Raw genomic sequence first — 14,256 nt, 5'->3', positions numbered from 1 at the left:
AATTTACAAATCGCTCAGCCACCTACATTTTATTCCTTTTAATTTCTTTTCAAATCAAGTGTCCTCTTTGAAACTTTGATAAAAAAAAATAGCCTTTTTGATTCTAGATTCCATAAAATGTCCTGCCTTTACGTTCTCGTCTTTAAAACTCCGATTTGCAAGTCGCTAGTGGCAGTGGTTCTACTTAGTACTTTAAATTTAAATTTTGATTATAAATTTTGGACCTGAAATATTTAATTTTTTTGAAATAAATTTTAGATGTTTAAACACTATATAAAAAGTATTATAACTCACAATAATTGACAATTCTAAAATATTTACAAAGTATTTTTACTAACACTTAAATTAAAGATGTATTTATTAGAGATGTCTTTTTCCACAAAAGCGATTTGAGAAAAATTATAATTATAGTACTTTTGTTGTTTTTAAATATTTAATAATTTTTAAAATTAGTCATTAACTTGCGAAACTTGAAGCATGACAAGTATTTCGAATGGAGGAGCGGTGAATTATCACCATATTAAAATTATGTGACTATTTTTTAAAAGATTATGCAAATTAATTTTAAAAAACCTGTTGGACTTGGAGCCCGTTTGGGATTGCTGTTAAAAAACGCTTATTTGAGAAACACTTTTATAAAATAATTTTTCAAAAAAGTGCTTTTGAAAACAAACAATCTGTGTTTGGTAAATTTATTTGAAAAGTATTTTTGATAAGCAGATTGTCTTTGGATATTCTTTTCCAAGAAGTGATTTTGAGAGACAGATGACCAAAAAGGAGATGTATCGATAGACTTTTACCACTAAAATCATTTTATAGAAAATATTTAATTTAAATATCTATTATAGTATTTTTAATTATAATTTTATTTTTATTTAATTAAAAAGTACTTATTATGAAATTTTCAATCAATATTTATATAAATAGACATGTTAAAAAATATTTAATAATAATATATTACTTAAATAATTTAAATATTACTTAAAAATATCAAACAAAAATAAATTTAAAAATTATTTCATAAATTAAATCACTACATATGAAAAAATTCACCACATGGTAAGAAATAAGTCACTTTTTATGATTTTATTTAAGATTAAATATTCGAGAAAACATTTACAAGTGTTGCCAAAATACCATTTGATCTTGAACGTGATTCATCTATCATTTATTGTCATAATAATAAAAATAAAGAGTTATATATTCTTCGACCATCATCATCAATGATATTTGTGATTTTATTTAAAGAAAATGAGCAAAAAATAAATCATGGAATAAATAAAAAATTATGATGTAAATATGAAGTATAAAATTTTAAAATCAAACTTATAAGGTATGTTAATTAATTATTAACGGACACATATATATATGTGTGTGTGTAAGTGATAGAGATATTATTTTCATAAAAAAAAATTTTGTTTCTACTTCTGTTTTTTTGAAAAGCAGAAATTATTTGCTTCTTCCTAGAAGCTGAAAAATTGCTTCTACATCTTTTTAAAGCACTTTTGCGAGTTTGTCAAACACCTTTCTTTTCAGAAAAGTGCCTTTTTTTTCAAAGAAAGTAGAGTACTATTTTTGAGAAAAAAGCAATGCCAAACAGGCTATTAAGTGCTTGTTTGAGATTGCTTATTTCCCAAAGAAAAGCACTTATTTTGAGAAAAAAAACTTTTTTGAAAAGAAATGTGTTTGACAAATTTGGAAAAGTGCTTTTAAAAAGAAGTAGAAGCAATTTTTCTGCTTCTGGAAAGAAACAGAAAATTTTTGCTTTTCCAAAAAAGCAGAAGCAGAAAAAGAAAATTATTTTTTTCATGACTAAAATATCCCTATCACTCTCTCTTTCTCTCTCTCTCTCACACACACACAAATATATATATATATATATATATATATATATATATTAATAATATATATATATATATATATATATATATATACATATTAATATATATGTAACATATCTTATAAGTATGATTAAAGTTTTATTTTAATATTTTATACTTCATATTTACATCATATTTCTTTATTTTATTTATAATTTATATATTATTATTTTATTTCCACTCATTTTCTTCAAATAAGTTTTAAAAAATCATTGATGATGATCCGAATTTTTTATTTTTTATTATTAGTGATAGCAAATGATTGATGAATCACGTTACAAGAATAAATGATATTTTGACGATATTTTGTAAAAATTTTCTTGAATATTTAATTTTAAATAAATAATTCATGATAATTGACATATTTGTTACCAGTTCGATTACATATATGAAGAAGGAGATGAGCCTTCTGGTATACCTTCAGAAATATATGACAGATCTTCTACTAGTATGGAGATATTGTATAGAAAAATTAGAAATGAAATCATTGAGAATTTGTGATATATGGAGGACTAATTATTTTTGTCGTTAATTTTTTCATAAATAATAATTTAATTTATGAAATAATTTTTATATTTATTTTTGTTTGATATTTTAAAGTGATATTTAATTATTTATGTAATATATCATTATTAATATTTTTAATTTATTTATGCATATAAATATTGATTGAAAATTTTAGAGTACACACTTTTTAATTAAATAAAAATAAAATTTTAATTAAAAATATTATAATAGATATTTTAAATAAATTTTATCTATAAATTGATTTTAGTAGTATAAGTCTATTGATACATGTTCTTTTCGGTCATTTATCTCAAAAAACCACTTCTTGAAAAAGATTATCCAAACACAATTTGCTTATCAAAAGTACTTTTCAAATGAATTTTACCAAACACAAATGAAAGATAGTGTTGATTCTATTAAATTGTAGTTGAAATTTAGGACTATAACAAATAATATTTAATAAATTAATTAAATTATAATTGGGTTTATTACTAAATTAACTTATTTTTTCGTATTGAGCCGTGCTTGCACGGGCTTACTGTTGGGTTTGAAATTGAGAGGGCGTCATGTGGAAGCTATCAGTTGCAAATCATGAGATAATAAATTTGATGAAAAAGAAAAATAAAAACTAAAATCATATTATTAATATGGTTTGGTCAAATGACTTACATATTAAAAATAATATTGAAAAAAAAATTAAAAATCTATTGGGAGAAAACCTTCCCCTAAACAAAACTCTTCAAACAACTACATTATGAATTCTATTGTGTTATGGTATGAAAAAGGGGTTTTTTATTTATAGATGTTCAAAACCCTTACTCTAAGAAATAGGTTAGCCAAATATGGAAAAGAATTATATTTTCCTTTTAGAAAAAATAAAAGTAAATATGGTTACTTTTATTTTCCTTCCAAGAAAAAGTAAACTTAATTTTGGTAAGAAAATCAGGGCAAAAACCCTGACAAATCTCTCCTTTTTGGCTTGATTTTCTGTAAAATATTCTTGATCCTCCTTCTTCTTGTGCATAATTTTCGTTCTTCATATATTCTTCATATATCACTGCTGTTTGACAAGCTTTAAAAATTGAGTCTTTTTGGGTGCCCTTTTCGGGTTAAAAATATTGGAGCCCTTTTGTAGGATTAAAAGTGAGCTTTATTTTCAAATATGTGACAGCAGGATTGTTGAAAATATGATTAACAATTATCTCCACATATAGTTTTATTTTGACAAAATATCTTCATTATCATCAAATTGATTGCAACTTTGATCTCAATATGTCCTCAATATGAACCATCGGACCATTAAATCATGAGCTCTAATATCACTTGTTGGGTTCAAAATAGAGAGGGCGTCATGCGGAAGCTATTAGTTGCAAACCATGAGATGATAAATCCGATGGCAAAGAAAAATAAAAACTAAAATCATATTATTAATATGGTTTGGTCAAACAACCTACATATTAAAAATAATATTGAAAAAAAAAACTTAAAACCTATTAGGAGAAAATCTCCCCTTAAAGAAAACTCTTCAAACAACTACATTGTGGATTCTATTGTGTTATAGTATGAGAAAGGAGTCTTCTATTTATAGATGTCCAAAACCTTTTCTTTAAGAAAGAAGTTAGCCAAATATGAAAAAGAATTATATTTTTCTTCTTAGAAAAAATAAAAGTAATTATGGTTACTTTTATTTTCCTTCCAAGAAAAAGTAAAACTTAATTTTGATAAGAAAATCAGGACAAAAACCCTAACACTTACATCATGTAGTTACATAGACATTCCATGTGTATTTACATCTTACATCATAAAAAAATTACTTTTCACGCGCCTCCTGAGATTAACAGCATGCGCAGTGCCGTGTAGGTAAAAAATACCCAATTGAATCAAAAATCGGGGGATTAGGGGCTTGATAGGTACAGGTCATAGTTGAGGTGTCTAAGTGAATTTTGGTAATAAGTTTGAATGCTATCGATGCCTTTCGCCTTACATCTATAAATATTATTAGTGCATAAAACTTTTGGCAAATCCTTATTTTTAGCAAACATCCGAGAAAAGAACTTTAAATCATTTATTTTAAAAGAAGATGTTATTCAAAACAGTATCAGGAAATTAAATTGAATCAAACAGTCTACATTATAATAAATTTTTTTCTAAGACTTTTCTGAAAATAAGTACTCCTAATTCCATGTGTGATCGTATGTACAAACAAAAAGAAAATAGGGGGAAAAGGTACGTACTATTTTTACGTGATCAGAACTTAGAAGGCCTTACAATAAATTCAAACATTGGTTTAATAGTTTGCATAAACTCTCAAACATGACTGTCATAATTTTAAATATTTGAAATAATATCCGAAATTATTCAAATAATTTTAGCTTATAATATGGTCTATTATTTTAATAAATTTCAAAAAACAAGTTTAAGGATCGGAGTATCTTAATCACAAAACTTCATGTTTAAAAATATAAAAATTGACGTCTAAACAAGCGCTAAATCACATTCCGAATAGCTTTTTTCAACTATAATTTCGTAGACACCTTTTCAAACTTCAATTAAATCATGTTCAAATCAATTTGCTAATTAGGTTCATATCTCAATATCTCGTGTTAGTTGTCCATAACATAATTTTTACTTGTGCTATTCATGACTGCGTTTTGAAGTATTCTGCTGTGATAGAATTGATTTTATTATCCATTTATAATTTTTTAAAATATTATGTATTTTTTGTTAGATATTTTCATATCTACACATTAAACAACAACTATAACCACATATTCAGTGTATTCCTACAAAGTGAAGTCGAGAATTGTAGAATATATAAAGAGCTTATCTCTATCTCAGAGGCTGCTGAAATAAGGTAGTAAGGTTGTTTCTATTTTTTTTGGTAAATAAATATTTTATTACCAAGTATCGATATTTACAGCACAAAAAGATAAAACAAAAAACATGCACTATCTTACTGGACAAACAGAGTCAGGTATGCTACAGCTGCATCTTCTAGTCATCTAATCAAATCGCTAGTTTTTCTCTATGGCTACAATGGATAAAAATCTAGTAACTGCACATAGTTTGGAAGCTTAGGGACTAGACTAAGTCGAAAGAGCACCTCCTGCATAATCAGCATGACGATGGTTTGCGGAGATCTTCTCTTGTTCTGAAAGATAACATTGTTCCTCTCTCTATCCACACTTGGTAGATTGCAGCAGCTAAGACGATCCTGTATACTTCAGCCTCTCTACTATGTCCGCCACAAAATTTCACAGCCCATTCTATTTCCTCTTGCCACGCTAAGCCATTCCTTTGAATACCTTGCCAGATGAGTAATTTCCTCCATATTTCGGAAGAGACACTACACTGAAAGAATAGATGTCTCAAAGATTCATTGAACTGTTTGCATAATGGACATAATGGATCCACTTCAAGTTAATTCCCACTTTGCTAATCTCTCCGTAGATGCTAACCTGTCCAGAATAGCCAATCATAGGATAAAAATCCATTTAGGACAGCCATGGTTATTGCAGATGAGTTTCCTTCAATGCACCTTTGGATAAGTCCCCTATAATTTCTTTTTACCATCCTTTATAGAGAATTTCTCCATCTGCGTTGCGTCAGTTTGTGTTCATCAAAACTAGTTGCTTCAAGGTAGCTTTTAGCCTTAAAAATCTTCTGCATGGATACATTTGGCAAGCCGTTTAGTGTTTTATCTATTATTATATTTCTATATTATAGAAGAGGTGATTTCAACATGTTGTTTTTTGTCTTTAAATTCATATTTAAGGGTATTAAAGTAATTATAATAAATTATAAGCTCAATTCAATTACTTTTTGTGCTTTGATTTTGGAACCTCATCAAAAGTTTGAATAAAAGTCTACATTTTTCTCTTTAATTACGAGCAATGCCATGTAAAAAATTTATCGCCATCACACATGGCCTTGCATATATTTCCACACGTGTTCCCTCTATCTTTCATTTATTTTTTAATCTTATTTATCTTTTTTATGTATAAAATTGTTTCAAATATATTTAAGTAAATTGATTAGTAGGATGATAGTTTATTGTAAAAATTAATTATAATTGATGTAATTAAATAAATTTTATTCTTTATTTCATATCAAACATATAATTTACTTTCTTTTTTTATTTGTTACTACAATTTCACCTAATTTAATTTTTTCCTAATATATTCAATCGTGATTTTACTATATCACCTCTAATTAATTATTATAATTATCTAAGTATCATGTCACTTAAATTGGAGTAGAAAAAGTTTTACACAATAATTAAAAATTTAAATTATTTAAAAATATATAATTGACTATCAATGACACAAAACTTTGGACAAGGAAAGTAGCATATATTTTTTAAAAATTACATAAAAAATATTATAACTTACAATAATTAAAAAGTTAAAATATCTAAAAATAATTTGATCTATTATATATTTTTAAAAAATACTATAAATCATAATAATTAACAACTTAAAAATTTAAACGCTATAAATATTTGATTGACTCTCGATCCCGGATGAATCTTAGGATGTTTATGCAATCCATCTTTTTTTAAAAATTTTGTTTAAATATATCAAAATTGAAAATGCAAGTTCTAATACAGTACATCAAACAGTGTATAAGAAATAATGTAAGCATAAATAATACCAATATTATTAATACAAACATTATTAATGCAAACATTATTAATACATTCTATCAACATTATTTTTATACACTCTAACAAACGACTCCACGTTTGAAAGGAAGGAGAATATACAAAAGCAAAGTTCAATAAAATATCTATATAAGTATGTTTTATCGTGTTCTCAAAGTCAAATAATTTAAATTAATATGAAAGATGGTTTTATATAATTTTTAAAACACCTAGAATTTGAATTTAAAATATTAATTTAGTTTAATTTCAAAGAACAAGTTGACAAATAAAAGAGAAGGAGAAAATGAAAGCAAATGATATTTATGGCGGCTTAGTAAGGGAATACAATGCGGGTTATTAACTGCAATCCACATGTGATGTAATATGCAATGACTAGATAACCCTTTATTTTTTTCAACAATTATTTTCTATTTTATACAACAAGTGTCAAGTCTTATGTATCAATTTTAATCTCAAATTTTCTACTTAATGTAGCAAATCTTAATCATATGATTAAATAAATAGACTTCTATATGCATCGAATTTTATTATTTATATGAGTAAGTTATACATAATTATCTTGTAAGACTTGACTCCTTGAAAAATACTACCAAGAAGTTAATATATTTTGTCTATTTATATTTTATAATTCATAATTCGAACTAATATCAATTTAACTTACTGTACATAATAAAAATATCTTAATATTTGGCCCGTGCTGACATGGGCCATGCTCCTCTAGTATTATATAAAAGAGATGGTTTCGACCACCTCTCACGCAATTACCAAAAAACCCCTCCACTCCCATTTAATTACATATCATGCCCCAATATATAATAATTTCATTATTTCATCATAATGGTTTAAATATTTAATATATTCTATTAATTTATATTAATTAACTATAACTACTTATTGGAAATAAATTTTTTTTATTTATTTAATTGGCTATCATGTTCAAAACTAATATGTTACCACGAATCATAATAATTAATAACTTAAAATATTTAAAAGACATATAAAAATTTTATTGACTCTCATTATTTTAGCAATACCACATAAATTGAGATAAAATAAAAAGTACTGCAAATCATAATAATTAATAACTTAAAATATTTAAAAGATATATAAAAATTTTAGTTGATTCTCAAAATTGTATCGAAGCCCCATAAATTGGGACACAAGGAGTAAATATATTATTTGATCATTACGTTAAAATTATTATAAATTACAATAATTAACAAATTAAAATACTTTTTTTAAAAATAGATAAAAGTTCTATTCAACTCTCAAAATTTTATCGGTGCACCATAAATCATGACAAAATAAAAAATTATCTTAATTAATTGCAACTAAATATTTAAAGTAAATCAATTTTATTCTTTTAATTGACTTTTATATATAAAATTCATATTTTTATTTATTTATTTATTTTAGTAAATTTAAATTTTAAAATTTATTTTTTTATATATAAATACTAATATTTAAACTTAACTTTAAATTTTTAAAGTACAAAATTCTTAAAATATTTAAAAGACATATAAAAATTTTAGTTGATTCTCAAAATGGTATCGAAGCCACATAAATTGGGACACAAGGAGTAAATATATTATTTGATAATTACGTAAAAATTATTATAAATCACAATAATTAACAAGTTAAAATATTTTTTTAAAAATAGATAAAAGTTCTATTCAACTCTCAAAATTTTATCGGTGCACCATAAATCATGAAAAAATAAAAAATTAACTTACTTAATTGCAACTAAATATTTAAAGTAAATCAATTTTATTATTTTAATTGAATTTTATATAGAAAATTAATCTTTTTATTTATTTATTTATTTATTTATTTTAGTAAATTTAAATTTTAAAATTATTTTTTCTTATATAGAAATACTGATATTTAAACATAACTTTAAATTTTTAAAGTACAAAATTAATAAAATAAATTTCTAATGAATATTTTCTTAGAATTTGTGTTGGGTCAACATGTATCAAGTTAAAAAGAAATACAACAACAACAACAAACCCAGTGTATTCCCACATAGGTGGCGTCTAGGGGGGGGGGTAAGATGTATGCAGTCCATACCACTACTTCAGGAGAAGTAGAAAGGCTGTTTCCGATAGACCCCCCGCTCAAGACAAGGAATAATAAACAGATACTTAATAGAGCATGAAACAGGATGTCAAGACAAAAATACGCCACCCACAAGAAATAATAAACAAAGAATAGTAAACACATTCGTAATAAAGCATACAACAAAGTGTCCTAGCAAGAATAACACATCTACCAAGTAATGTCCTATCCCAACGACTCAAACTGGCACTAGCCTTCTATCCTAATCTGCACCCTCCAGATCTTCCTATCTAGGGTCATGTCCTCAAAGAGCTGTAACTGCTCCATGTCCCGCCTGATCACCTCTCTCCAGTATTTATTCGACCTACCCCTACCCCGCCTGAAACCATCCAAAGCAAGCTTCTCACACCTACGAATTGGGGCATCCATGCCCCTCCTCATTAGATGCCCAAACCATCTCAATTGGACTTTTCGCATCTTATTCTCCACCGAAGCCACTCCAACCTTTTCCCGAATAGTCTCATTTCAAATTCTATCACCCCTATTAAGCCCACACATCCAACACAAAATCCATATTTTTGCCACCTTCAATTTTTGAATGTGAGAGTTCTTGACTGACCAACATTCCGCTCTATACAACATGGCCGGCCAGACTGCCACCCTGTAGAATTTGCCTTTAAGCTTGGGTGGCACCTTCCTATCACACAACACCCCCGAGGCGAGCTTCCACTTCATCCATCCCGCTCCAATACGATGGAAGACATCCTCGTCAATCTCACTATTCTCCGAAAACATGGACCCCAGATACTTGAAACTATCCCTCCTGCACACCATCTGCGAATCCAACCTTACTACCACCTTGTCTTCCTGCCTCACGTCATTAAACTTGCATTCCAAATATTCTGTCTTGCTCCTGCTCAACCTGAACTCTTTAGACTCAAGGGTCTATCTCCACACCTCTAATTTATCATTCACACCTCCCTTCGTCTCATCAATCAAAAATACATCATCTACAAAAAGCATACACCAAGGAACCTATCCTTGAATACGACGCGTCAACACATCCATCACCAAAGCAAACAAAAATGGGCTAAGAGTGAAACCCTGATACAACCCCGTCAAGACAGAAAAATGCTCTGAGTCTCTTCCCGCTATCCTCACCTGAGTCTTAGCTCTATTATACATGTCCTTGATTGCTCAAATATTCGCCACCGGTACCCCACTCACCTCCAAGCATATCCAAAGCACCTCCCTAGGGACTTTGTTGTACACCTTCTCCAAGTCGATAAACACCATGTGCTGATCTCTTTTCCTTTCCTTATACTGTTTTACCAGTCTCCGCACCAGGTGAATTGCCTCCTTCGTTGAGCGACAGGGCATAAATCCAAAATGATTTTTCGAGATAGACATTATCCTCCTCAACCTCAACTCGATCACTCTCTCCTAAATCTTTATAGTGTGGCTCAATAACTTAATACCTCTATAGTTATTGCAATTCTAAATGTCACCCTTATTCGTATAAAGAGGGATCATAGTACTCCATCTCCAAGCCTTGGGCATTTTTGCCGACTTGAAAAATGTCATTAAATAATTCAGTCAACCACCTTAAGCCAGCCTCTCCAGAGAACTTCCAAAAATCCACAGGGATCTCATTAGGCCCCGTCGCCCTACCCCTACGCATCCTGCGAACAACCTCTCTGACCTTTTCTACCTTAAAACATCTACAATAACTAAAATCACGACATTCCTCTGTGTGCTCCAGCTCTCCTAAAATAATAACTCTATCCCCTTCTTCATTCAATAACCTATCGAAGTACGACTGCCATCTCTTCTTAATGTGACCATTCTCCGTCAATACTCTACCATCCTCCCCCTTAATGCATTTCACCTGATTTAGGTCACGACCCTTCCTCTCCCTAGCCTTAGTAAGCCTAAACAACCTTTCCCCCCTCCTTTATCCTATAACCCCGCATACAAGCTCTCGAATGCTGTCGTCTTAGCCGCCGTGACTGCTAACTTAGCCTCCTTTCTAACTATCTTGTACTCCTCCCTATTAGCCCGCTTCTCATCTTCATCCTTACTCTCACCCAAATTAGCAGACACCTCCTTCTTAGTCCTCACTTTCTTCCTAACTTCTTCATTCCACCACCAATCCTCCCGACGATGGCCGACATAGCCCCTGAAAATACCCAATACCTTACTAGTAGTCTCCTTGATGCACCTAGCCGCCCTATCCCACATACCATCCATGTCCCCTGCACTCCCACACCTCCATTGCCGTCACCTTCTCCCCTATCTCCTTCGCATTCGTCGGCGTAAGGCCGCCTCACTTAATTCTAGGTCTACCCTCCTCACCCCTTCTCTTCTTATCTTTCTTAATACCTAAGTCCATCACAAGAGCCTAAGCTGGGTCTAAAGATTCTCACTCGGGATGACTTTACAGTCCTTACACAACACCCTATTCCCTTTTCTAAGCAGCAAAAAGTCAATTTGTGTCTTGGCTGTCGCGCTTCGAAAGGTGATCAGGTGATCGTCCTTCTTCGGGAAACTCGAATTCACCACTACCAACCCAAAGGACCTCGCAAAATCCAACAGAGCAGTTCCCTCCCCATTTCTCTCCCCAAAACCAAAACCTCCATGCACATCGCCAAAGCCTCCCGATAACGCCCTAATATGCCCATTGAAATCCCCTGCTACAATAATCTTCTCGAAACTAGGCACTCCTCTCATCACCTCATCCAACACCTCCCAAAACTGCATCTTATAAAGAAAAATATATAGTAAAATTTTATTATTGTGAAAGATAAATATAATGCACTATCCAATAATATTTAATAATATCTTATTTTTCATATGCAAATATAGCATCCCATATTTAATTAATATACTATTTCGGTAAATTATCGATGATTACTATTGGATATGATAAAATTATATTAGTTTTTATAGTAATAACATAATCAATCGCTCTTAATTAATTATTATGAGTCATCTAGGTATTAAGAAAATAAATAACATTTAATAAAAAATAAAATAGACATAAAATGCAAAATTAACTCTTAATGTTTTAAATTAAATTTTTGTCTTTCGAACGATGATTTTACTATATCACTCCTTATTATAAGTCATTTATGTATTAGAAAAATAAGAATAACAAAATGATATGTCAACATAAAATATTTGATTGACTATCAAAATTATATTAGTGCCACATAAATTGGGACGGGACAAAAGAAGATATAAAACAACATATATTATTTTAAAATGAAATAAAAAGTACTATAAATAACAATAATTAACAATTTTTTTTTTAAAGTTGACTGATTTTTGCTGCTTCAATTGTGATTTTAATGTATCACCCACAATTAATTATTATATGTCACTTATGTATTGAAAAATTAATAATATTGAATCCACAATTTTACTATATATATATATATACTATGAATAAAAAATTTCATGATGTTTTTTTTTAAAATATAAATTACTACATATACTCAAAGGGCAAAAGAGTAAAAACACACAAGAGATAAATGTAGAGAAATCAAGAAGCACCAAATGGATTATTAACATTTGTAACATTCAACACATTTATAAATGTTTTCTAATTCTTCTTGAATCAAACATACACATAATAAAAATAATAAATAATAATAATTACATTTTATTATATCACCCTTAATTAATTATTATGGTCATTTAAGTATTGTGCCACATAAGTTGAAATAGAAAAAATATTATAAATCACAATGATAAAATATTTAAATTATTTTAAAAAATATAATTGACTATCGTCGACACAAAACTCTGGACAAAGAGAGTAGCATATATTATTCAAAAATTACATAAAAAGTATTATAAATTACAATAGTTAACAACTTAAAATATCTAAAAATAATTTAATATCTTATATATTTCAAAAAAATTACATGAAAAATACTAGAAATCACAATAATTAACAACTTAAAAAATTTAAAAGATATAAAATATTTGGTCGACTATTAAAATTATATTAGTGTCACTAAAATTGGAATAGAAGAAAAGTATTATAAATCACAATAATTAAAAACATAAATTATTTTTAAAATATAGTTGACTATCAGTGCCACAAAAATTTGGACAAGAAAAGTAACGTATATTAATTTGAAAATTACATAAAAAATATTATAAATTACAATAGTTAGCACCTTAAATTATCTAAATACATATTAAAATAACATATGTTGAACTCATGCTAGATTCCAGATGAATCCTAGAAAACATATGCAATCCTTTTATTAAAATTTTTTATTTAAATATATCAAAATTAAAAAATAAATAAATATCTTAATATACTGACACATGTCATGCTTCTCTAGTTATATAATAAGCATGGACCCATTACACCCATAATTTCTTCTTATTCTTGCATAGCTGCCAAATCAGTTTACAAATTGCTGCTTTATTCCATAAAGGCACATCTATTAGATTAAGACCACCAGCAACCAAGGGGCAACATAGTTTGTCCCAAGCGATTAGAGCTAATAGAGCCTGTGTTCAAGACAAAAACAATCTAGAAAAAAATGTAATAGAACTAAAAGAGACCATATATAATCATAAAATATTAGATAATAGCAAAAATTACTACAACAAAATAATTTCACAATTTAAAATACACAAAATATATGAATCTTTCTTTTCATGTTGGCAAGAAATCGTAATTTCTCGTTATATACAAGTTATTCAAGATGTTGTTTTTGGGTACACAAAATCTATATTTCGACACAACAACTTCAACACAAGTTCAAGTATAAAACAAGAACACTTAAGAAGTCATGCAACACCTTCAACACAAGATCAAAATGACCTTTCAAAGAAGTGTGTTTTCAGAAAATTAGATGAAACAAAAAAAGGCCAAGTCCCCCGAATTCACGGAGTGTCCTTAAGTAAATAATTTTCCTCAAGTATCCGAGGTTGCGGAATTTTCCTCCCAGAATAAAATGGCCTAACAATCCGACTGTAGTGGTACCTCAAACGATCAGAATTCTCTTCGAACTCACTCAACAATCAGATGATCACATGGAATATTTTGAAGACAAGAAGTATTTGCAAATTCAGAAAATTTTCGTGTCTAAACTTGTAGAAAAATGCAGATTTATATAGCCATTA

General features: G+C 28.5%; 1 protein-coding gene across 1 annotated transcript; it reads right to left on the bottom strand.

Moving 5' to 3' along the window:
- Nucleotides 1-11,067: 11,067 nt before the first annotated feature.
- On the bottom strand, nt 11,068-11,868 carry LOC124896212. Its single transcript, XM_047407741.1, has 2 exons — nt 11,550-11,868; nt 11,068-11,363 (listed from the first exon to the last, which is right to left on the bottom strand). Exons 1-2 carry the CDS (start codon nt 11,866-11,868, stop codon nt 11,068-11,070), a joined length of 615 nt encoding a protein of 204 aa, XP_047263697.1.
- Between the last annotated feature and the right edge of the window lie 2,388 nt (nt 11,869-14,256).

The sequence above is a fragment of the Capsicum annuum genome, chromosome 2 (genome assembly GCF_002878395.1).
Source record: "Capsicum annuum cultivar UCD-10X-F1 chromosome 2, UCD10Xv1.1, whole genome shotgun sequence".
NCBI lineage: Eukaryota > Viridiplantae > Streptophyta > Magnoliopsida > Solanales > Solanaceae > Capsicum > Capsicum annuum.
The sequence above is the reverse complement of the archived record's forward strand: the minus strand, read 5'-3'. Positions and strand labels throughout refer to the sequence as shown.

What these genes read in the sequence shown, in the direction of transcription:
- LOC124896212 (XM_047407741.1), bottom strand. Translation starts at nt 11,868, where the DNA reads ATGCAGTTTTGGGAGGTGTTGGATGAGGTGATGAGAGGAGTGCCTAGT. An exon ending in TAGGGTGTTGTGTAAGGACT is followed by an intron (nt 11,364 to 11,549) that starts GTAAAGTCATCC and finishes GTGGGAGTGCAG; the next exon opens with GGGACATGGATGGTATGTGG.